Source organism: Patiria miniata, unplaced genomic scaffold, assembly GCF_015706575.1.
Source record: "Patiria miniata isolate m_02_andy unplaced genomic scaffold, ASM1570657v1 HiC_scaffold_18, whole genome shotgun sequence".
NCBI lineage: Eukaryota > Metazoa > Echinodermata > Asteroidea > Valvatida > Asterinidae > Patiria > Patiria miniata.
This window is the reverse complement of record NW_024037056.1, coordinates 8,078,088-8,105,192: the sequence shown is the minus strand read 5'-3', so window position 1 is coordinate 8,105,192 and position 27,105 is coordinate 8,078,088. Positions and strand designations below refer to the sequence as shown.

The 27,105-nt window shown below is 40.6% G+C and overlaps 1 protein-coding gene across 1 annotated transcript; it reads right to left on the bottom strand.

The window, feature by feature from the left end:
* Positions 1–14: 14 nt before the first annotated feature.
* On the bottom strand, positions 15–24,827 carry LOC119724475. The gene is made up of 11 exons (XM_038195536.1): positions 24,508–24,827; positions 20,555–20,655; positions 17,248–17,418; positions 16,110–16,282; positions 15,483–15,555; positions 12,929–13,067; positions 12,219–12,375; positions 8,744–8,874; positions 4,269–4,441; positions 2,529–2,645; positions 15–1,498 (listed from the first exon to the last, which is right to left on the bottom strand). The coding sequence occupies exons 1-11, from the start codon at positions 24,536–24,538 to the stop codon at positions 860–862; spliced, it is 1,905 nt and encodes a 634-aa protein (XP_038051464.1). The 5' UTR covers positions 24,539–24,827; the 3' UTR covers positions 15–859.
* Between the last annotated feature and the right edge of the window lie 2,278 nt (positions 24,828–27,105).

The window sequence follows — 27,105 nt, the reverse complement described above, 5'->3', positions numbered from 1 at the left end:
TGTCACTGTTTTTGTTAGTGGGGCACTAGTCAGAAGCCATAAACCTATATGCCATGTAGCCAGAGATCATGCCCAAAGGCAAGTTTCCTAAATCTCAGTGCATCCCCACATGACAGACTTGCATCCAATTGGAATGACTAGATTGTCTCAGATATCTACAAATAAAAAGCACTGTTCTAAAAGTCATGTACAAATTTCTCACCTCGAAGACCAAACTCATAAACTCAACCAACCGTGTCAGCCTATTTAACACAGATTATTGTGACATGGTAATTTTAATACAAAATAATGGGCAATAATTCATGTTTGATAGCAACTGCACTCTCTTACCAACGTGATTCAAAGTAGCAGCAGTGAACTACACTACATTATGCCGTGGAGATTTCTGCCGTTGACAGTTTGCCAGAATATAATCATTTACCAACAAAAAATGTGAGGGTGAGAACATGGCCCACCGATAGGACTCAATGTCTGTGCTTTTTCTTTCTAAATAAGTAAAGTTGTGTAAAAGCCCAACTCAACTACCTCAACCCGAAACCAACTTTCGTTCCATTTTGCTTTCGGAGCTGAACCTCAGGTCAAAGTTCTGTCACTCATCAGGCGACAATGCATTTCGACCATCCCACACAGCTTGCAGGAACAGCTTTGTGTTAAATGTTGGTTTATTGGTTTATGGTTTATTTAAAAGCATGACATGTAGCAATTAAAAACTGATTTGCATGCCATACATATGTTATACCAATATGTTTACGAAGTACAGGATTGGTTTGGACTTGGTCAACTCTATCCCATGCACACTTTATACACAAAACTCCAAAATTCAGCACTATGTGTACATGTAAAACGCGATAAAATGACATCATAATGCATCCTGCACCATTAAATCGCTCTCGTGAGAGAATGGTGCTTCCTTCTGTCTAAGAATACTGGCAGTATTTCCCTGTGTGTTTCCCTCCACTGGATCCTGTGACATCATAAATGCATACTGGGTAGCCGTGGGTACCCGTGTTGCAGGTTCTTGACTGCTACCATCATGACTGGTATTTGCATTGGTGTCTATGCATTTATTACCCTGACTTGCAGGTGCAGGAGGAATGACTGATGAGCAACCTTTAGACCTATGTATTCCTATCCCAGAGTCCACTGATTCCAAGTCCCCATCGGCTTCCCGTGGTATGCTGCCCTCGCTGTTGGGTGTTTCAGGCGCAGACTCCACCCCAGGGGTACTGTTTGCTTGCCGCTGCTTATTGTGCTCCTGAGCACTCTGAATGTCTATGCGTGGCAGATTACTGCCCAGCTTTGTCAAGTTGAAATGCCGGCAATCACTGTGTGAATCATCATGCTTTGAATCCATGGACTGTGTGTTTGATGTGACTGTGTGATGAGCTGAGGCACATGATGTGATTGTTGGTAAGGTGCCAGTCTCTTGACTGGTCACTCCTGGTGACAGTTTATGACTGGCAGGCGCAGTTTCTTTGCATGCAACCTCATACTCCTCCTGTATTGATAAATATTCAATTTTTGGTAGCACTCGCATTTAATCATTACAAAACTTGTTTAACACAAATCGGTTGATAGTGAACAGCTTCTAACTGATAACATTACTACTCGGATTAAAATTTCATATAATTTCATCCAGAATTTGTTTCTACCCTTCACTAAAAAAAACCAAGCGTGTCTTTATCTTAGAAGATGAAAACAGAAAGCGCAAATATAAAGCATGCAATCTGGGGACTTTTTTCATGTGAAGGAGTTTCTATTGTCATCACTGATTAGAAACTGTTCATGATAAAAATTGATTTGCTAAATACCAGGGGCGGTGGAACGCTTTTCAAACTGGGGGGCATCACCAAAAAGGAGCACTTGCTCAGAAAAAGGGGCACCTTTTGTCGTCGTGAAAGTGGAGGAAAAGCATATGGTCCCGTTCATTTTGCTATAAACTATATGAGGAACAAATTATGAATACGTTGTCCATCTTGCTCCATGTTTCTTTACCTAGTTATGTAGAGAGACTTTTTTTTATCGCGAGATGGGCACTGTTGCTTTTGATGGCCAGTTCAGTGACCATTTTATTCGCGTGAAGAGCACTATTATTTTGTAGGGGCCAGCTTTCCATCTTGAAAGGGGCAAAAGTTTAAAGTTGCGAGTGAGGCACTAATTGTGCTTTCGAGGGGCAGTTTTCCATCTCAATAAGTTATCGCGAGAGGAGCACTATTGTTTTGCACGGCCAATTTTCCATCTGGAGAGGGGCACAATTTTATTAATAATTGTGAGAGAGTACTTGTGCTTCCGAGGGGTAGTTTTCCATCTCGAAAAGGTGCAAAATCTTGTTAATGCGAGAGGGTTTGAGGGGCAGTTTGTTTTCATTTCGAGTGGGCACATTTATAACCGTGAGAGGGGCACTTTTGTTGGCCTGGGAAAATCTGGGGGGCAAGTGCCCCCCCCCCCCCCCCCTGCCGCCCCTGCTAAATACTCCACAAAGTCAATGTTGAGGTTTCTAAAATGATACTTTAAATACGAGGACTTACCTTCTTAGCAGTGAGCTGGACAATAGCATCAGATACTTCAGACATGCAGGATGGAGCATGAAGACCAAGCGTCTCAAACTGACTGAAAATCTGGGCGGTATGGCGGATTGGTTTACTCTGTAATACAATATCAGTATTACAGCTCATAATCAAATTCATGTTTGGTGTTACAATTATGCACTAGTGTTATACTTACAGATCAGTGTTAGCTTCATTAAGATCTGGTACACTGGTACACCAGAAATAAAAATGTTATTAGTAGCAAAACATGTGCTGGCTGACAGAGCTCTACTTCCTGAATCCATACGTTGAAAGAACTATGGCTAACATTGCACTATTTCACAATACAATTGCTACGACACAATATTTTCCCCTCCCCCCCCCCCCACCGAAAAAAATATATATAAAAGTCAATTGCTGAAATTGACACCATTGCTTTATCAGCCTAATCATTTTGAAAACTGCAATTTCTCTCTCACTCCATGTCTTACTCAAAAATATCATTGATACTTTCATGTTTTTTTTACCCCAAAATTTGCTTATCAAAAGTTAGTTTAGCATCATAAGCATTTTGCTGCATGTTCTATCTGCCATCGTTAATCAAAAGGAAGCCTAGGAATGACATATTTTCTGAGACTGTTCAACTTTCTCTTGCTCGCATAAACACAATATTCAGAGTTAAAGAAAAATTGCTGGTTCCATTGCCTTACTGTGCAGCACTAAAAACTACTGCATGGCACCAATCATTCCCCAGGGAAAAAGTGCATGTCCACAGTTCCAGCATGTATGTTCATGAACATGTACATGAACACCTCTAGCCTGGAACGACATGCAGGCTTTACAATGTGTTTATAAGCACAAGTTTGAATTTTGTGAAGGAATTTGCGATAATTGTGGAAAATAAATGGCTATGTCGTCTAGTAGGCTCCACTTGCATCAGAATTTTAGCTATCGATAAATCAACCAAATTACAGCAAAAAAATTCCATCATGCCAATCATGGCAAATGTATGTAAAACATATTCTAACTTCTTGGCAGGCATACAGGATGGTATTGTGATAAACGATGCCCCTTGCAAAATCCCGAAAGCTTTTCCTTGAAAAAAAAAACACAAGATTTTTTATAATTGTGGTTCAAACTTCTCGCAAGTGCTGGCACTTAATTACTAAGTGCTTATCACTTATCCATTATTGATTCATCGTGATTTCTAAAGCATTGCAATTTGTACAATTAAATCTGGAACCCATGAACATAACACAATATGTGGAGTTTACTGCAGTGGATCTCCAAGCGCAACAGCCTGGAAGCTCTGCTACGTAGTTTCAGGCATATTATATATCCAGCCATTAACTACTACAATCAGAGCTTTCTTACATGCTTCTACCAAACAAACTGTGTTTTGACTACCATCAAATTAGTTGAAAGTTAAATTTTATAAATCAGATCTTGCAAAGAAAAGATCATCAGAAAAATCAGACTTTTTGAAAGAAATTGGAAAAAGTTGAAATTCTGAATAAAATCTGAAAGTTTCATCTCTGATATTGCACATCCAAAAACCCACCCCAGTATTACCAGCTCTTAATACAGAGAACTACAAATGCAGCATGCAAGAAGTATGCGTACATGCATAGTTATTCAAAATAATTCATCAGCTGGTCAATACTGGGGGGGGGGGGCACATTTGCTTCTATTCAACCCATTATTCAATAGACTATAGCTGAAGTTTTTACTGTAACCTACCAGCCAGGATGATTTGCGATTGTGCTTTCTAATGGCTCGTTTCTTCTTGGCTGATGTTGTTGGGAGGAATACATCATTGCCATCGGTCTTCTTCTTAAGAATAACATACTCCGCCATTTCATCTTGATCTCTCCCACTGATTGAGGCGGAAACAGATGAAGTAGGAGATTGCACTGTAAAATAAGAGACATGACATCAACAACACAGATAATAAATGGCAGTACAGTACCTACAATCCAAAGCACAAATGTTAGCATAGTCCAGAGCATATTGGATTCATGGTCTCCCAGTCTCAGATATATCTTTTGGGTGCTTTGCCCTTTGGTTGTACTTTAGTATCAACCAAAGAATTGGGAAAAGCAGCTGTAATATATAATCTGAAAACAAGTCCATGTCTAATACCCAGTGTTGTAGTACTCGTACTCGAGTACTACTTGAGTACTTTTTAGAGTACTTGTACTCATACTCGTTTGTCAAAGTACTCGTACTCGACATGATGGTACTTGTAGTCGGACAGCAAGGTACTTGTAGTCGGACAGCAAGGTACTTGTACTTGACATGTCACAATTGTACTCAATCATCAAGGTACTCGTACTCAAATGGCAGCACTCGAAAAAAAATGGTATAGCTTGACTTACCACAGCCTTATTTTATCCAGGGGTGTGAGTGGAGTCTAGCTGGAGTTACCCAGCCCTGAGTTTTATCATTGGGTTGTCATCTAGGGCTGGAGCGTATTTTTCTCGTAACTTGTAGTATATTCAAAAATTTTTGGAAAATGTTCAATTCTGTCCCCGTTACACACTAATTGCAACTGCAACTCACCCCAAACTTGCCTGGAATAACCATTACACAGGTCCTTGAAGTAAAAAACGATCCACGATGAAGATTCAGCCTACAATTGCAGTGAAAACAGGAGGTATAACCGCTAACTTGACAACCTTGCTGGATTGGCCAGGACCACAATTGGTTTGTGCACAAAAAAAATTGTGTACAATGAATGGCGGTCGATTAACAGGCACAGAGAGCGATCGCTGTCAACTACTCGGTTTTGCCGGCTGCGCTGGCTGTTGGCGCATGACGTCACGCGGAAGCGTAACACCCGATGACTGTTTCATGCACTAATATAAGGTTTACCACTCGCATCACAGCTTTGGTACTGGAACCGCAACCAATAGTGCATGAAACAGTCATCGGGTCATTTTTTACTTCAAGGACCTGTGTAATGGTTATTCCAGGCAAGTTTGGGGTGAGTTGCAGTTGCAATTAGTGTGTAACGGGGACAAAATTGAACATTTTCCCAAATTTTTTGAATATACTACAAGTTACGAGAAAAATACGCTCCAGCCCTAGATGACAACCCAATGATAAAACTCAGGGCTGGGTAACTCCAGCTAAGTGGAGTCCAAAAAAAATAGCTGAAAATAGCTGAACCTGTAAATAACCGAACCTGCGAGCGCGAAGCGCGAAGCCCTTACGGCGTGGGGTTCGGGGCCCGCCCAAGGGCCCCGAAAAAAAATTGAAATGTAGATGCTCTGTGGTGCATTTTAAAGCCCCCTGGCATGCCTGGGCCAACTATTGGTCGAAAATGTTTTGCAATTTATGCATGTTTTTAAGTTAAATTTTCCTTCCTAAATGGCCAACTTGTATATGAAAACTGGGAAATTCAACCGCCGTTTTCCATATTTTAACTCCTTACTGCAGAATATTGATACACATCGTCATCGCGTGTCCCGGCTTCTGATCGAGTCGCCTAATTTCTGCCCATTAAGTTAACCATGTGTTCCATCCAAATCCATTTCCACGGATTCGTAACCTGAGGATCGGTCTTGTCAATGTCCGAATGAAACTCCGAACCTCTTGGGATAATAACACATTTGTGTTGCACTGACATCTTGCGGAATTAATGTCAAAATACGTTCGAAACATTTGAAACGACACACTAACGTACGTACGTATCAGCATGCAGCGGAATACGCAGCAGGATGCGTGCATGCAATGAAATGCACACATGAACTTTGCCCCGCATGATGCCCTCTACCGGCGCGGCACGTCGGCGACAATTTACTAGTCTTATTTCAAGGCTTTATATTTGCAACAAGACGATGTTTACAACGAGTTATTGTGGAGATCATCGCGTGTCACTACATGCATAGATCAGGAACGGCCGCAAAGAGTCCCAACGCGCTTCGTGGCGCATGTGTGAATATTCATATTTATCTGCAGCCAATCACAGCGCCATGACTGTTGGTTCCCTGGATGCTGTTTACACGTTGTGTACACACGCGGCTTCGAGCTGAAAATGCATGCACATGGCATCGTATAGTACACACGTACGTACGTAAATGTACATGTACATGCACATTGAATACTCGCTTGCACGCACCCCATCTCAGAGCTGCGTGTATGTTGTAGAGAGCGGATCGCGTGCGTTCGGCGGCGGCGGAAAATAAAATAAACGGAAATAAAATCAAAGCTTACGCGCGGGGGAAAAAGCGGTGGGAAATCTGGACCATCGGAAGAAAAAAAGCGGAAAACAAAATGTGGCACGCTGAACAAAAAAGCGGAAATCCGCTAAATAGCGGAGATTTCACACCCCTGTTTATCGCTACTTTCAGTTTGAAATGGTTGATTGGCCTGCGGAGAAATCAAAGTTTCCTGACTTTCCTCTGTGCACGTCCAGACAAACACAGTTACCAGCTAGCCATGAGTGGGTCTGTATATCGGTCTGACTGAGCCTGGGCCAATTATGCACAAAGACCCACTTGCCGTGTGTGGGCTAAACGGCCAAAAACGCAGAGGTGTTCCTTAAAATGGTCGTTCGATTAACTTGGGTGATTGGTGCAAGGCCCGTTTTCCAAACCCCGGTTTGGGCTCCCTATCTGGGTCCAGCCCCATTGCCAACCTGCATGAATGGAGAAAGAGAGACGGAGCCAAAGCCGGGGTTTGGAAAATGGCCCCTAGTCTGGTTCCGGCATCAGGCCCACAGACATAAACACAGGCCTAGGATTGTATTATATACATAGTACACATATGCATAGTACACATACGTTACCACGAATCTGCCACGCTGAACGTTGTACTGTCCACGTTCACTTGACAAAAATTGTCAGCCTGTGAAGAATTTGTGGCGTTTATGTTCCCAAGTTGTAACTTGTTCGTAACGAAAATCACGAAATAAGTCTTCCGTATAAAGTACTCATACTCGGAAGTACAAGAACTTGTACTCGGAGACCTGTACTTGTACTCAGAAGTACAAGTACTCATACTCGGCAACCTAAGTACTCGGCAGTACTCGGTACTCAGAAAAAACAAATTGACTACAATATTGCTAATACCCCGAATCATGAGAACAAGTGGTTCTTATCATTTGTAACCATGTGTAAAAAGTGATTTAAAAATATATATAAATAGTCATTAGTATACCCCAACACGAACTGACTAGAAATGAGGGCACTAGTTTACACCCATGTACTGCAAGGGACTGTGAATGACCAATATGAGCCCCATATATGTGATCAGACACACTTCTCTGTGGCTCATAGACAAGAATGGGCGCCCTTACATGTGTTGATCACACGGCATGGTATGCACTACAAAAGGTGATATTTTCAGTGTTTCCAATGATCAAACAAGGCACAAATTGCCCAGTTACGTGCACATTTAAGGACACTTGACACAGGCGCCATATGACTCGTTACAAGTTCACATGCAACCAAAAAATGTCTATACTAAAGGTAGAGTAGACCATTTGTAATTTGTGCATTTTGTTCATTTGAACCAACAAAAGTGCTCACCATCTAAAGATAGATGCTTAATAAACTAACCTGATGAAGTTTTAGCTCTGTGAATGCTGTATATTACGAGAAAACCCATTCATGGATTCGCCAAATTGCAAACCAATACAAATTAGAACATATGGGGGCGGATTCACAGAATTTTCCAAAAATGTGTCACTTGACACATCTTTGAAAATGACCTTTTGTTATTTTCTTCAAAATGACAGCATGCCAGATTTCACAGAGAGTGTCATTACTATCTTTAAACCAAGTAAGCTTTTTCACAATAAGTTGGTCAGTTCCTTTTTGGGTAGCTGCAAATGATCTACTCTACCCTGTGGCTGTATTTAAGCCATTTACAATAAACAATCAACATGGAGTGGACAGAAATCAAGAACTGTTAAAGACTGGTTCGCTGCAAATTATTGTTCAATAAATTTAAAAATGTGGCCAACTATAAAAAAAACAAGCACTGAATTTAGAACCAAACTTCTTGAAAAGAATTTGTACAGGTGTCACATAATAATTGCCCAACTTTTCCCACACAAAACTAAAATGGAGTTGATTTGAAGCGACAACACTGTTGTTTAAAGATGCATGTACAAACAATTCCAAAACCTCAAATGAGTACTTCAGCATGGTGTTGGGGTAGGGTGACAAAACATGACATCAGTAGGAGGATAGAATGGGTGATCTGACCTGGTGATAGAGCAGATGCACCCAGTGGAAGGTCTTGGTCTGGGGTCAGATAACGCTGCAGGTATCTAATCAAGGCTGCACATAACTGCCTCTCATCTTCATATGGTTCACGAGATGCTTCATACTCCTGCCTGTAGCATAAAAAAAATAAAACTACTTTTGAACGATAAATGACTAACACAGTGCACCCAATATTTTCAAGCATCAGAGCATCAGAAACGTGTAGGGTATGCTTTCAAGCTACAACATCTTAATTTTTATTAGAACCATCTTAGCATACATGTAGCTACGTGCTTTCATACTCAATACATGTATCTAATCTGCATAGAGTTGTCTAGTACACTGTATTTGTAAGATTCAAACCATACAACTGATATGCACTGCAATTGAATTGCAGAAAACCATGACATCATCTTGCAGACACATTTTACCCAACATAACTAGACGGTCAACAAATATAGATATCAACAACAGATATCAATTAGTGAAGCACGTCTTTTTCTTCATCTTTCTTTTCCCCTGCACATAATTTTCTGGGAATGCTGTCTGTAAGTTTTTACCTAGACATTTGTCTGCAGGGTAAACGTACTTTCAAGTGAGCAATTGGTCAGGCTTTTACCACCAGCTGGGCTTCACCCGCCATGGTTCTGCAGTCCACAATATCACCGCCATACTATAAAATCCAATGTAAGTCTGTGTGCTTGGTCTCTAAGAGGATGCTACATTATAGTTATACAATGTCTTACCCTCAGTAACACATTATGGGCCATTGAATCAACCCCCCCCCCCCCAGATTTTTGTGCAATACAATCAATTTAGCCACTAGTGCTGGGTGAGTAACCCGACTACTCGAATACTCGCGAGTAGTGTTTGCTACTAGTTATTCTTCTCGTGGATTTCATCTACTCGAGTACCTGTCCTGGCGCAAGTAGAAGTAGGTACTCGTGAGTAGCAATTTTGTGTTACAAATGCTGACTTGGGAAAAAGTAACCACTTTGCGGTTTCTGTGCCAAACTTATCTTTTGTCTTAACGTCCCCCAATAAAGGAATCACTATCTCCATCTGTTTCAATGGGTGCATGTAGGGAGCGCAGTATGCTCTGAATAGTCAATCAGTATCGTTTATGTATTAAGGCAGGAGTTAGTGAAGGACCACGAACACAACCCACGCAGTCGAGGCTGCCTAACTTCCGATTTGATGACGTCATACCACTAGCAAGCCCACGGTCAACATTGTACGGGATATTGTTATTTGTGCTACGAACAGTGCCACTGGATGATAATGGTTCAATGATGAATTTGATTTAAACAAGACAATTGATTAGTTTCAAATTCTCCCCATTATTACTTCTGGTTCTATGACGTCACGATCCTAAATCATCGCAAAGTCAGTTGCGGTTGTCCAAAAAATATGTACATGTATGGGCAATTTTGTAAAATTCTGACAAATGGTTTTTAAATTTAACAAAGTTCAACTTTCTTTGACGTGCCACTATGGGGCGCCCCTTCGAGTGATGACATCATCATGTCGATTTTTTTGTATGTTTGCATCCCTCACTTAACATTTTCACAATTTGTTTAATTGAAGTAAAATGCTTCCGTTTTCAAGTTACATTCAATTCTCATTGCACTTCCAGTAACACCACAAGTGAAGGTCATATGGCTTTGAGCTCGGGGATCCATAATATTGCCATAGGCAATGTCTAACTGATCACAAAAAAATGAGAACGGTACTCCAATCATTTGACAAGTTATAGTTCAAAGTACTCTTCAAATTTTGACCTAATGACGTCATGATGACGTCACCAAGTTTTCCACATCTTCGGACCAGAAATCAAGTCCATACCAGGTTTTATCATCATCCCATAATTTGAAAGAACTTTTGGTTTGTTTTGATTTAAGGCCCGTGTCCATATTTTAAATTCACTTAACTTTGACCTTCCAGTAGCCCCGGAAGTACACTAAAGGTCAAGCGATTGTGTACACGACAAAAAAAATGTATCAATTAATGATCGATCTGATTACAAAGTATGAACATTAGTGATCAATTTGTTCAAGAGTTATAAGTTAACAAAATTGGTCCTTTTTTCAACCAAAATCGCTTGTAATTTAAAACCTGATGATGTCATCATGACATCAGCAAATAATATGCGCACCTTCGGATAAGGGATGATGTTGATTCAAAGAAGGAAACCCGCAGAAAATTATTGTCCGAAAAAAAAAGACAGATGAACGGAAAGGAAGAAAGAAAATTAATTTGAGTGATTTCAAAACAGTGAGCCCGATCACCAAACTATTTGTGGTAGATATAGTTTCACCCTATAAAAACACCAACAACATTTTATAAAAAGATACTGTGATGTTATGAGAACATGGTGTTTCTGTTGTTACAGACGTTACATTATAAAGTTACGGATGTTACGTGTCTGAGATCAACTTCACACACATGATAAAAAACATACTGAATCATGGTATTCTAAAGCCTTTGTTGTTTTTATAAAAAATGAACCTTTCCCTCTGCCTTAAAAACACTCCCTCACAATACCACATGCATTTTGCATGTGAAAAACAAGATGCCCAAATGAATACCTAAAATCTGTATTTTTAGCCCAAAAACTATTTTTAGACTATAAATACATTTGACCACATTCTATCTCACTGGCACAGCTATCAAATAAAGGGTCTTGTTGTCCTCTTTAATCTGATACCATATTTGAGGTTGCGGTACACTGTGGCATGGAATTGCCCCTTTACCAAGCTTGACAGATGTTTCCACAGACCTTGACCATGTGACGTTTGTTTACATAATTGGATGCTGCGGTCACATGATACCAGTTTTTTATGCTTCTCTTCTGCACTGCATGTATATCTCTTGAAAAAAATAGTTTAATAGTGTTCACATAAACTGCTAACATGTCAATGATGATGTTTAAATGTTTGGGTAGCCCAGTGGTTGCCTGCTGGTAAAATGACATCACAGGGCACTTGGTCTATACTACTACTTTGAACAGTTTTGTCAACGCCACCTACTGTCAAATGGTGTCCAGTCACCCCCCCCCCCAACAACAAAGGGCGTGCACGTTTTGGCATAATAATTTTGAACCCTATACTTCAAAATGGTATAGTCTGGGCTCTGCAAAGGCAAGATGGCCACCAACTGCAATGCTGCAAAGAGATCATTTTTTGTGTGAAAAATAAATTATTTTCATAAAAAAAAAATATCCAAACAGTCAAAATTCTATTGTGACTCATTAACGCTGTGCCTAGTTTGGTCAGTTTAGCTAGTGTGTTTTGAAGGATTTGACAGCAAGTTGACGGTAATTGTGGCAGTTGACAGTAGTTAACGGTAGTAGACAGTAATTAGTATGATCCATTTGCAACAGTCCTGACAAAAGGAAGCACATAAAAATGTGAAGTGTGCACAATAAACTATTCAATATTGAATGCAACTTTAGAAGTTAACTTTAGTTGCTCACCACTGCTTCTTCCTTGCTTCTTCGTGTGCTTTCTTCTCTTCTTCTTTTCGTCTGAAGCTGTCGGCTCGATGCTGTTTTTGTTGATTGTGATACTTACTGCTTTGCTGTCTGAATTCTGATGTCAGCTGACGACGGCGCTCATACAGCTCATCAATTTCTGCATACAGGGGATTCAATCAACAACCACAATTGGTGTTTCACTCTTATTCCTTTGCTAATTTATCATTAACCCTAACCCCATAGGCCCTATTTGCTTGGAACCATCCTCAATCCTCCAAAATCCTCCAAAATTTTGCACTTACATGTATGTTCAAAGGAAGGATACCCAGTGACTCAATCCTTCAAAACCGTCAGACAGTCCTGCTTCTCAAAATGCATTCGTCCTCAATCCTCCAAAATCCTCCTCTTCAACACCATTCATCCTCAATCCTCCAAAATCCTCCAAAATTTTGCACTTACATGTATGTTCAAAGGAAGGATACCCAGTGACTCAATCCTTCAAAACCGTCAGACAGTCCTGCTTCTCAAAATGCATTCACCCTCAATCCACCAAAATCCTCCTCTTCAACACCATTCATCCTCAATACTCCAAAATCCTCATGTTTCTCACACACCATTCATACTCAATCCTCCAAAACTGCCAAGAGAATTTAGGAGGATTGAGGTGGGTTAAGGTTTACACTGAGGTGTTTCATTTCTCTCTTACTGACCCTTTTTGAGAGCTTCTCTCTTAGGACCTGCCTCTCGGTATCTATTCCAGGCCTCATCTGTCTTGCTCTTTTGTCTCTGCAGTTTCTGCTTGACTTCATCCTCCTTGGTTTTCAGTGAGGACGCAAGGCGAAAATATTTCTGTAATGAATTTTATAACAATCATAAAAACAAAACTTACATGTACATTCAGCATAAGCCCTTCCTAATACATGTTTGTTGACCATTCAAATTGATATGACAACTAAACCTTTGTCAAGCATTTGATTTACCACTGGGCACAGGTAGAGGAACATTCAAATAACAGGAATAAATGTGTGCTTGGCCAATTTTCCATAAGTCTGTTTAAGACCGGCTGGGGCAACAGACGCTGATAACAGCCCAAGCAGAAGGTGAGGGATATTATTGGCGCCCAGCCAGTCTTAAACGGTCTTGTAGAATACCGGCCAAGCACATATTTGTACCCATTCATAAATGGGTCATTCCACCGGGTTGGGAAGCAGTGCATGTTACATCCATATATTTGATTATATTATAAAAAGTATCAATGCATTCTAAACAATTGATCAGCATAATTTGTCTGAGGGTGTTTCAGTACTTGAGAAAGTTTGAAATCATTTGGAAGTACGTTGACAAAAATATGAGCAAAAATGTATTAATTTGGATGTAACATTGACACCGTGTCAATGTTACATCCAAATATTCTTTTTTTTGCCATTTTTAACACGTATGTAAAATATTACCCAAACTGACATTGCATATTTACAACTGGACACCTAAGCACCAAGAAAAGCTTTTGTTTTGGTATAGTCAGGGTTCAAATATAGCAGAAACAATACCTCAAGTGTGGATGTAACGGTGTAAAAATCACTCAATGGAAGTGTGACATTTGGGTTTTACACCGTGTAAATGTTACGTCCACACAACCAAGCTATCATTTCTGCTCCATTTGATACCTGACCAACACAACAAAAGCTTTTCTTTGTGTTGCACATATAGTAAGAAGTACGCAAAGTGAATTTGGGTAATGTTTCGCAGAAATTTTAAAAAAGGTACAAATGGCATATTTGGATGTAACACTGACACGGTGTCAATGTTACATCCAAAATGACTTTTTTTGCTCATATTTTTGGCAAAATACATTGAAATGATTTCAAACTTTCTGCAGTAGTGAAACACCGAACAACAAATATTATGTAGAGCAACAGCTAGCAAGGCATTCATGCTTTTCTTAATATGGTCACGTCACACTTTGTTCCCCAACCCGGTGGAATGACCCAAATTCCTTTTCGGTCAAAGAGTCAAAAATAAGCCCCAACAAATATAAATTTCCAACAATTTTGTTCAACACTTTAACTTCATGTTTTTTTAAACACACGTCTAACTATATTATGGTGCATGTGCCTCTCACAAGTAGGCGTTAACAACTCCTTATATGGAGATTGGCGTGTGCATGGAGCATTTTGCGTGATGTGGCACAGAGCGCAGTTGTTCGAGTGTAGTGTCAATTTAGGACTATGAAACACTGACTCACTGGTAGTATTGTGTATGTTCAAGTGATAATTGTGAATGTTCAAACAATAAAACAGTTAGGAGTCCAAATTTCATGTGACACTGGAAAAGTGTTTAAGACCAGCCCGGTTTTATCAACCGGCCACATGACAGGCTATTGTCCAATAGGAATGGGTCTTAGGTATTTATGAATCATTTTATAATGTACACACATAGGTCGTCAAACAAAGGAAAATCCACTAATGAAGATCGTATTTAATATCTGTAATTGCCTGAGGCTCATAGTGTGAATGAAGACTTGTCCCATTACATTTTCATGAAGACATTGAGGGTAAATTGCCAAGAGGAACCTATTGACATGTCAGCACCAAGACTTGATTATTTAGCAATACTTACGTATCATGGCAGTCTACTCCAGGTACTATCCATAATGACAAATTCATGATGGACTGGTCTCACTGTAAATTCTATGCATTTGCACCACTTAGTCTTATTTGGAAAGTGTTGGCAAACTTGAATTCCATGGGTCATTCATTGTCCCACTTAAGCCTGAAATTTACTTGATTTAATTCACATTGTCGCAAAATCTTCATACTAACTTGATACTAGATTGACAAAAGATAAGTAAACCTGAGAATGTAGTTGTGTCAATGCATCCACATGAAAATCTGCTCTGTGTGATATACAGTGAAATCTCAAAAAGTCAAACCGCAAGGGAATAGGTTCAAAATTTGACTGACATGTAAGCAGAGTTGTGAGTTCAGCAGGGTTGCATATCATTGTTGTACTACTGAAGGGAATAGATTCTTTGTTTGACTTAACAGTTGTTTTGAGTTATCAGAGTTTGACTTATGGAGATTTCACTGTAGTTGTTTGATACGAATATGTTATAAAACTAGACCTCTCAAGAGTTCGGCAAGTCTTTTGCTTTGGCCTTTAGATCTTAGTCTTTGTCTCAACTGCAACACTGTGATCTAATACCCCCCAAAAAACAGCAAATAACTGCAAAGCCTGACGTAACTTTCAATTACATTGTGTACTTACATCTCTCTCATCTTTCATGTTTTTTTTACGTGCCCTTAGACTCTCAATCTCTTGCTTCTGCTGAAGGTATTCTCTGAGGAAAAAGAAATGATGAAAAGATTGCATATCACTAGTATACATAACTTTATCTATGTACGTGCACACTGTACCAAATCAGGTACAGTGTTGTGATTTACATCCACAAACAAACTGATGAAACTGACAAGTCACTAGTAGCAGGCAGGTACAATGTACATGTTCCATCTGAGTGTAAAAAGAAATGTCCATCACGAAACCACCAAAACATTAATAAAAGGTTCCACACTAACTAATTGTAACTCATGGTCAAGTACATCAGTAACAGAAAACTATGTTCACCTTACTGTTACATGTTCTTACAACAAAACTTTACCTTCAATGTATTCTAAAACTTTCAAATGCATTGTCAAAGTGTCAGAACAAGCAGTGAATGTTGCTGAATCAATTGCATTATTGTTGAACCAAATATTTGTCCACTTTTGAAAGAAAAACAACTCAACATGTTCTAAGAACATTTTCTATATCAATGAAAAAAGCAGGAACTCTTGCAAGTTCAGATTAACAAACATGGCAACAAGAGCTTAGCTGGCGTTTGGAATATTAACTAACCTGACTTTTTTCTTGGATCGTCGTAGGCTGTCAATCTCTTTCACAATACGATTTTCTTCACTGAGTTTGAAATGTCTTGTTGCTAGCTGATGGTCCAATTTACGGATTGCATCATCCACAGCAGCCTCGGTCTTGAAAGAAAGTCCAGCATCAAGTTTGGATAGGGCATCATTCTGCAAAAGAAATAAAGCACATGGTCCATTCAATCTCACATACTAATAATGCCATTGATTCAATCTACCTGTACAAGGTGTCCTGAAAATAAAAGTAACCCACAAACAAATTAATTATGGTTTATCATAAACCAGGGGCAGTAAGCTTTCCATCTTGGATGCACACCTCTGGTCATGCATCACTGGGTTCCACTGCTTAGAAAATGGTATGTGAAAACCTTCTTGGGACACTTTTGGTAAAACATTGTGAACATGACCAGATGTATGTCTGGTTCAGCAAGGAATATTTAGGAAAACATAAACAAAGTAGGATTTTGATCAAAATCTTGTACCGCAGTTGCATTTCGCCAGTTGCATTTCGAATATCAAGCACATGGTACATCTTCCAATATCATTGGTGGGCAGACACAAGATGGTGCCCTAGCCTTCATGCTCATTGCTGTCAGGAATCGCTTTCAGGAACTTTTAGGGACACAGTAGTCTCACTGAAACATGCTGTGGAATGACCTCCCATGCCATTGAATTTGACTCTTTGTGACTTCCTTCTTGGGGGGGAGATTTAAAAACAAGATTTTCAGCAGTCCACCTCCCAACCGCCAGGATTTGCAGGCCTGCATTTTGCATGAGGGGGACAATTTACAAGATCATCTTCAGTGGTGAGATGCATGGGCTCTGGAAGGTATGTGCCACCGCTGTAGACTTTGTGTACAAAGGCTGTGGGTGTAACGCGGTGTAGGCCTACCCACCCTGTATAACTGGTCTTATGGTAAACACACTGTTGTTTGCTATTGTTGAATCGAGATGTCAGTAAAATTTGATGAAAATTCCCTTAAAAAGGTAATTTTCTGTGGAAAATGAATATATACATGTTCCTGCACTTTAAACTATAACTTAATCAACTCTTTCATTTTCAATCTTTTAACACCTGCTTTCTCATACTCCATTGCATCAGAATTAGCTCTAACCTGCTTGGAGATGTGTTCATTGATAGTTTTCAAGTCTTCATCCAGTGTTTTTCGCTTGGTAATGCTGGCCTCCTTCTCTTCTCTTAATTTCTTTTGTTCAGCCAGCAGCACATCCTTCTGTTCAGAATCATCTGAGGATCCATCCACAGGCTGAGGTCTCCCTAGTGATTTCTGAGGTTTATCAAGTGTGGGAGGAAAGGTTATAACATTAATAAAATATAACAATGAACACAAATTGACGTGTTGAGGTGTATTTAGGGGTGGGTGGCTTAACCCTAACCTTCCCAAATACTCCAATATTCTCTGTGCAAAATGATGGAATTTTGCAGGATTGAGGCTATATGGCATAGTGTAGCTGATTTTGGAGGATGCACTGTGTCAAGGTCTTTGGACAGACCTTGTGTGTTGTTTATGCTCAGCAAAGCATAAAGTTAGGCCTATGTTATACTTGGAATCCTCCTCACTGCTCCAGGATGTCATTGGCTCTGCCTCCACATACTTACGGTGATTGTTGGACAATTTTGCAGGGTTAGGGCAGATGCCACCCTTCCAAGGACCACGTTCTAGAAATCACGGAGGGTTTTGCAGGATTGAGGCATTGGGGCTGTATGCAATTTTCACTTGGAGGCAGTTGGAGGATTTGGCAGGATTCTAGCAAAAATGCTGCAACCTAGGGAGTTAAGGTAAAGGGAAGGGGAAAGTACGGCAGGGTGGGGCAGTGAATTCCAAATCCAGTGACGACAAATTTCACATATGCATGTACAATACACTTCATGCCCAATTTCCGGACACCTACTCCTGCTTTATTTTCGATTCAAACAAAATTTTACGATGAAAAAAATGGTCAGTGTTTTCACTGCATAAAATGCCCGAATTACAGTTAGAGTAATGGAGTCATCAATAAAGAAATTCACTTCTTACTTGAGAAAGTCTACGGAAAAGTCTGAATACGAAAGACATGTCCATTCAACCACACAACTCCACTTGCATTCATACGTGGGGAAAAATCAGGTATGATCGTCTTTCTCTTCTAACAAATGCCAGTGAAATGTTTCGCTAATGCTCTCTCCGCTGTCCTCGAGATAATCATCACGATTTTTAAAGCATTGCATTTTGCATAACTAAATTTGAAACCTCCGAAAATCGCACAACATAATGATTTTATCCACTGGATCATTGACAAGGCTACCTCCATGGTGCGACACAGTGATTTTTCCATGTCGCCTGTCAATGTTTAACCTTTTCTCCAGCCGGAGAAGGCTCCGATCAGTGTTATGCCCAGTGTTTCTACCGTTGAAACACTCCAATAAGGACTGGTGAAAGAGAGTAAAAACTACGTTCGCGATGATTTTAACATGCCATTTCCATCGACTTTTCATCGACTTTTCATCGACATTTTGTGAGAAAAATCCTTACAAAATCAAATTTTGTGGAACACACTGTAAAAAAATCGGAAATCTCGTTGGAAAATTAAAAAAGTCGGTTTTCCAAATAAAATCGGAAAAGTTTCATCCCTGGGGTTTTTCTCGGTGCATGTAGGTTTTTTGGTCTACATGCACCAGTGCATGCCACTTTCTTTTTTGTAAATCGAGCCCTGGGTAGGCTACATGGTGTCCTCTAAAAGTCCACCACAAAGCACCAATAACCACTAACCATAATCTCCCTGAAGCTTCCAAACCCTTCACCATGTTGACTGATGAGGAGAGCAATGGAATGTTTGTACATGAATACTCACGGTGCATTAACTCCCATCATATATGCTCCCATCTATGTACATGGAGAGTCATGGTGACTGGACTTTACCTTCCTCAATCCTACAGAATCCTCTAAAACCTCCTGGTGAATTAAGAAGGATCTGAGAGGGTTAGGGTTAACCCTAACGATCCCCAACCAGCCAAACTCCAACACCAGGATATGTTGGGATCTGCACTAGTAAACTGACTGTGCTTTACGTGGGATTAGGCAAACCACAAATAAACAGAGTCCAACTGTTTATGCACACAGTTGGGATTTGCAAGGGCAAGGAAGGTTCTTCCCCGTTCCCACTTGATCCACCAAATGGGGGATCTGATCCACCTTTTGCCAAATTGCTGGATCAGATCCCCCAATTGGTGGATCAGATCCGGCAATTGTGTGTAGTGGGAACGCTAACCGTTATAAGGTGGATCAGGATCAGATCCACCTTTTCTGATCCACCTTTGGACCAGGATACAGATCCCCCAATTGGTGGATCAGATCCGGCAATTGGCGGATCACGATCAGATGGGAACGCAAAAGGTGGATCTGATCCGGCAATTTGACCTGTCAACATCCGCCCGGTGCACGAGTGGCGCGAAAATGTTGCGGTTTTATGAAGGAAGAAACACGTTTCGGGCGTGTAGCTCATGTAAAAATTTCCGATGTACACAACATGCACAATAAACAACCGCTGAACTACGGGCTAGCACCGCGCATATCGCATGCATGCAGCGCAAGTGGTATATCCCAAAACTACACTAGGCCTTTTACAATTTTTGTTGCGTGTTCGTCCATTTTCTAAACCTTTTTCATTCACGAAATTTTACTTATTTTTCCATCCATAAATGACTCTGAGTCCACACTCACCAAACCACTTCACTTTGGCACAGAATCATAGAAAAGCTTACGAGTATGCGATGAGAAAAGTGCCAATAACGTGGTACGTACGGAGGTGACAAATATTTCAGATTTAAATCTGAATTGATTATAGAAAATTGGAAAATGGTGTCGTAGTACATGTGTACATCATGTGACCATTTCTAACCAATTAGAAGCTTCAGAATCAGGGAATCCCTTATCGATGCATTGGTTTCTGCCGTGATATCACACAATGAGCGGCGCTAGCTGTTTGATTTCACCAGTTAATTTATGCATGCACGGATCCTCTACAGATCCGTGATTTATGTCGGTGAATTCGCGTAATTTTTGTCGGTGAATTCTGATACCGATAGTGCTCAGCTGTTTGAAAACTGACCCGTCCTGGCCTAGCATGCAACACCGGCACTCCCACAGAGCACACGTAATTCCGAAATCAGTGAACTTTCGGACTCGACATTTCCGTACGAAAAGGTGGATCAAGCATAAGTGGGAACGCGTCTTGCGGTTTCGTTGCGGTAAGATAACGATCACACCAAAATGCCGGATCTTGATCCACCTTTTCCCAATTCAAGTGGGAACGCGGTGTAAGTAAATCACCCTAGGGAGTTAAGATTAACATGTGAATTACAGGATAACTTTACATACATATAGATCCATGACAAGTAATCTGTCATAACATATTTTTACTCACCAATGCTGCTTCCAGAGTGCGTATGCTGAGCATGAGTTGTTCTAATTGCTCTTCATGGCGGCGCCGATTTGGTGGCCGCAAACTTACTTTTTTCTTGACATCTGTAACCAAATTATACACGTACCAAAGAATAATACAAACCATTGTCATGAAAAAATAGAAATATTGCAGGCATTATATACAATAACAATTTCTTTTCACTCCATTACATTTCATTTGGCCACAGACTTTGTTTGAATTTTAGATTTGATGGGTCTGCACAAACATAAGGCAAAAACATATTAAATTTTCAGTAACCAACCAGCTGCAAAATTGTGGCCCGAAACAGCCTTATTTTTAAAAAAAAGATTTTTGGCTTTTTGACACAGTCGACATCGCGTACAAGACTTTGTTATTTTTCTTTTGGATTGATTGTCAAGTTTAGGACAGTTTTCCCCTTGCATGAACACAATTTACTTGTAGTGGTTTGTTGTGCCACATTCAGAACAAACGGCCATGTCGTAGAAAGACTGCAGTTTTTGGGGGGGTAATCCGAAGTTTAGAGATTGCGCAATACCCTGCTATGCAAGTCACTGCACCTGGTGGTGGGATAGGGGTTACATGTGTAGGATGGTTTTGACCAAACCAAAAGGTAAGAAATCGCATGTTCCACATTGAAAATCTTTTCTGAATTACAATACAGGGTACACGTAAAAATCTTATCATCAGGCAAATTTTTTTAAAAAAACATGTTTAGCGACCCCGCTCACTGCCTTTTTGGAAACCGCCTCCTTTTTTCTTTTCTTTTATTGAAACAAAAACCAAAAAAATTATAAATTCAATGATCTTTTTCGGAAAAAAAGTCGTACTTTTAGACTCTAAAGCTGGTATGTCATTTCCTGAGTCAAACTTGGGGCCATCTAAAAAAAAAGCTGACACTATCTTGAAAAAAATAGCCTGGCCAGTCGCAACCTCGTTTCCAGGGTGTCGATCAGTACGCGCCCACCACTACCTGCTCTCTCACCCTGGTATTGGATCATTTGCATGTGCAAGATTTTTGAACACGTATGCAAATGAGGTATAGTCTGGTGCCCACATGTGGACGCGTGTGGACGTTTTAATTACAATGATCGTGAAAACGCATAATGCACGTTAGAATAACAACACCAACTACATGGTATAAATCCATTATTAGCAAATTGCGGTGTCGAATCAGGATGCACGAAGAAAGTTTCCTATCCAGGGCTTATTATTGGAAACGAGGTTGGAAATAAAGTAAGCACTGGGGACGAGGCTGGGCCAGTCATTTTGGAAAATGGGTTGGGCAGCCATTTTGGAGGGGAAAAAGGACCTCCTTCCTTTTTTTCAAAAAGGCAGGACGCTAAACACATTTTTTTTATTTTGCCTTATTCAAATCGCAAAAACATTCTTTACGCCAGATATTGATATAATATACATTAAAGGGACATTACATCCTAAAATACACCCAAGTTGGCTACAAAACGCGTTTTGAATGAATTGAATTGAAAAGAACATTTACAAACAACCAGGTTTTTTTCACATTTTCCCGGGAACAGTAAGACATTAGGTTAGCTTCCTTTCAATTAGACCCTTTAAAAACTGTACAAGTAAGCAATCCAAAACAAGAAATGTCAGGGATCTCAGGCCGTAGTGCCCCTTTGGCTGTCCTAGATTCTTGTGATAGTTGTGCGCACTTAAACCAATTAGGACAAATGTTTCTTGCACACACGTAAAGCTTATTTTCAATCTTTCATACTTTGGTAATTTCTTTTAACATTTATTCATCACTTATGGGAAAAATTTTCATCCAGACAGGGGCAGTGGAATGCTTTTCATACTGGGGGAGGGGGGGGGCAACACCAAAAAAGGGGCACTTGCTCAGAAAAAGGGGCACCTTCCGGTGGTGTGAAAGTGAAGGAAAAGAATATATGGTCCTGTTCACATGGCTATAAACCTATATGACGAAGAACAAATTATGAATACGTTATCCATCTTGCTCTTTGTGATTCTTTTACCTAGTAAATGTAGGGAGACCATTTTTTTTATCGCGAGAGGGGCGCTGTTGCTTTTGATGGCCAGTTCAGTGACCATTTTAGTAGCGTTAAGAGCACTATTATTTTGTAGGGGCCAGCTTTCCATCTTGAGAGGGGCACAGTTGTAAGTGGGGCACTAATTGTGCTTTTGAGGGGCAGTTTCCCACATCTTGAAGTTATTGCAAGAGGAGCACTATTGTTTCTGATGGCCAATTTTGCATCTAGAGAGGGGCACACTTTTATTATTGCGAGAGGGGCATTTGTGCCTTCGAGGGGTAGTTTTCCATCTCGAGAAGGTGTACAATATTGTTATTGCAAGAGGGGTATTTGTGTTTTTGAGGGGCAGTTTTGCATTACAAGAGAGGAGACCATTTTAGTCACAGCGCTGCAGCTAGGCAATTCAAAATGGCGTCCGTGCTATAGTGTATTCGAGACGGAAATTTCACTTTTCATCCTGATTGTAATGCGCCTATCAAATGTCCCTCCCCCCCCATAAATATGGCGATCACTGGGTGATATCCATGAGCTAGCAAGTCGCGCGGAAAGAATTCCGTACTGGTCCACCACTAACCTGCGGCTGCCACCAAACACATCAATTTTCACCTCACCTTGTGATTTCACCCAAGAGGAATCCAGGAGGCCTCGGCAATGCAAAACAATTTTAATAAAAATGTGTTTCTAGAGCACATTTTGGATGCTCACGTCGTGCAGAACTAAGTTGGAGGCAGCCGGTCACCGGTTATATTGACTTAAGTGTCTGGAAGACAGTGGTACATTATACGCATGACATCGACAACCATGACAACGCATGAGCCGGCCAATGACAGTGCAGTAGGCGTATGTCATTATGAATATTTCATTTCGGAAAGATTTCCATATTAGAAGTTCACTAATTTTCCTCTGTATTGACTAACAAGCCCCAGATAGCAATTTCATGTCATCAAAGTCAATTTGAGCAGTGAGAAAATACAAGCATTTTCTTAGAAAACACTTAGAATTTTTCAGTCCAATCTCATAGGGTTTGTACACAGGGTGTTGAGTGAACTTCGTATATGGAAATCTTTCCTTAATTTCTCATAAATATTTAGTTTATTTCATTGGATAGGCCTACTTTAAAAACGTCCACAGATTGATCATTGACAACAAGCGATCGTGCATGGTCTAGCAAGTAGCGGTAAAACTTGTGTTGTGTTTCAAACACGTGTCAGATTGAATTTCGATGAAGTAAGTGACTGATTATAGGAATAAAGGAAGGGGAGAGGGTGAGAGTAGAGAAGGGAAAATGGAAGAAATAACCATAAAGGGCGATCGAAAGTGTAGGGCCCCTGTTTTGTTTTGATCAAATTAGAGTCAAAATGTTTTTTATTGCTCAAAAATCACCTTTACAATCAAAACCAGACTTTTCTCAATTCTAATGACACCCGTTTTGCAATTTGAACAGATTCTTGGGGTAGAAATCACGATTTTCCTGCACGGTTTGTGCCTTGCGATTTAGCACGCCGTGCGTGCTCAAGGTACATCGCGCGGTGATCGACATCCTTATTTTCGGTTCGCATGTTGTCGCCGCGCTGTCCCCGTCATTTTACCCCCAAATTTCCCTCAAAATATCAAAACCCTATAGGCCTAGGCCCTACCTGTTTATTGAAAATGTCGCCAACTAGTTTGGTAGGTCCAATACAATAGGTCCAATAATTTTAAAGTGGATTTTGCTCCCTTATACTTTATAGGAACCGAGCCCTACACTTCACGATCGCCCCATAAAGGATGCAACAAAACAATCGAAACAAAACAGGGGCCCTACAGTACACAGTACTACACGATCGCCCTAACCAGCAGTGCATAGCCATTTGGTCTGAGCATGGAGGTAGGAAACACCTCCATCATGTTGTCCATGGTCTGAGCTTCATTATTCATACTTACCGTCCTGAACTTGTGGGGTTTCTTCCGCCATTGCTTGGTGAAATCTTTGACTGTAATTGTAAATGTTGAAGTCTTTCTGGTCATTTTAGTTTTTACAAGACATTAGGTAAAAGTTCACATTATACAGCCGGTATTACGATAGAACTATGCCCCTATGACTCATTCTGTACAACTGAACTAGTCTACGTTTGGTTTGATTTGAAGAAAGCTAAAGTATTCGTGCAGTGCAGTGTGCCGGGTATGCATGGTACGTACACGTACAAAATACACGTACACGCAATGCATGTAATGCAATGGGGTACTCCGTGATAGGTACGGTGCAGTACGGTAAATTCTAAAGCAAAGTACATGTACGATCTTCGAAAAGGGCGCCCTCTATCTTACCTGCCTGGGACGTCGCCGGCCGGCCGGACGCACATCATTATTCATCTGTCGGCTCCTCATCTAGTAATAGTCTGCTCATCAGTCTAGCTACGACACGTTGATCCGCTCTATGGTATAGTTCTACCTCACTCCATGGTATGACGAACGTTATTTGACGAATCTTAGGGAAAATTTGAACTTTCTCCGAAATGTCTTTGGTCAGACAGAGGATGGTGGTTTGCCCCATCAATAATTAATTCACCATTGCCTATGCCCCCATAACAGCATGGCTTTAAAAAAAAATAGAGTGAAAGTATACCTACCGGCTAGAGGGGGGCAACTCTCTAGCCTAAATGTCAACTTTTTCTCAGAGTCAGAGATCAGATCCTTAAAAATGACAAGTTCAAACAAACTTGTTTTTGTATAACCCCTCCCTTCAAATCATGCCGAAATAACCCGCGAGTACAAAGGACAAAACGAAGGTCGGACGGAAAGGCACTTCGAGAATAGTTATGCCAAACGGACAATTAGCCTACTCCAACATAATAAGGGCCAAACTGAACAACAAAGGTGAACTTTGTGCATGCACAAAAGTATTGGGTCAAGTTATTCACAATCCGGCGCGCGTGCCAGACGGGACAGATTTACACTACTTTCTTTTCAAAGGCAATATGTAAGGTGTAACCCTAAGTTATGTATACAGTCAAAGTAGACACTCTTTCAAATTAAAAAAAAAAACAGTTCATGAAACTAGAGGATTCAGTGGCTGTATAGTGACAAAGTGATATCAGCATGACGGACGGGACGGACATTTTGAAAATGACTTTCGTTGAAACACGCTGTCTGTTCCCCTGGGAAATTTAACGTTTTTCTTTTAAAGTTAATCACTTTTATGCCAATAATCAGTGAACACTTCACTTCGTAATTCAAAATATAGAACAGGAAACACCAGGCTCATTAATATTTTGACAGACTTGAGACGGGGCATTTTTTTATGCTGAGTAAAATAATGTAGGCACAAGCATTTGGTCACCATGATAGGAATTCATTTTGAACCAACAAGGTCTTTTCATGTAAAAATACACAACTTGTTCATGTTTTTTTGGTGACAGACGGGGCATTGTAACGTCAGTTTCTTTTCAAAATGCGGTGCAAGACTGTGATGTTGCATTTACCGATTTTGCAGCTTCTACGCTACGTTGAATCACACTGAGTCTAGGTGTCAAACATACATTTTCAGGGTCAAGAATAGCCTTCAGCATGCTTTCACATGATGTTTTGCCTATCTCCACCATCATCAGACAGCGTCGCCTTCGGCTAGCCGGTCACGTTTATCGACATAATTTTAAATGAGTCGAGTTCTCCTCTGGAATCCCGATGCCCCTCGTCGAAGAGGTCGCCCCAAAGGACCCTGAAAAGTTTGTGGGCATGGGCGTCGCCAGGATTTTTTTCTAGAGGGGGGCAAAGCACATTTTTCCCCTAATTCCCATATTTTCCAGCGTTTTCAAGCTTGATTTTTTTCGAGGGTGGGCAGGGACATTCCCCCCCTCCCACCCATTAAATTCAATTATTATGACTTCGCACCTCTTTATCTTTTCTTTTCCCCCTTTTTTTCCCTCCTCCTTTTTTTTGTCAACGGAAGGAAATAACCCTGCGGGAATTCCATCGCATTACCCTGACCAGTGACCTGCTGCCTATCAGCGACTTAAATGACGCAACCCCTTTTGGATCTCTGCAGGCTATATAGGCGCATCTCCAACCTCTTAGACGAAGCAAGAGTGGACCACTCTCGCTTGAATATCCGCTTTTACATGCCAGGTACTAGGTCTGCACACATTAAGTTCGGGACAACTCGGCATGACATGCGGTCCAGAGATCAGACTGCAGGAAAGACCAAGTTGAAGACTTTTGAGCAATCGACGCTTTTATAGTATTCTCGATCTCTAATACATGTTCATACTACGCTCACAGTAGGATGGGTTGCCCTATTATCTACTTGGTACTTAAATTGCAGCAAGGACAGACTTCTATGTGCAGTCATTCCTACCCAGAACTATCCAGAAATGGAACAAGCTCCCTCAAGACACCATAGACGCCCCAAACCACAACACCTGTATCAGTTTATAGGATTTAATTTAGTTCCACTTCCCCCAAGGCCTCCTAGCTTGTTAGACTTCCGCGTCACATGCGCGTGGAGTAAAGTACCATGCAAGTACTAAGTACCTGTGAAAATAG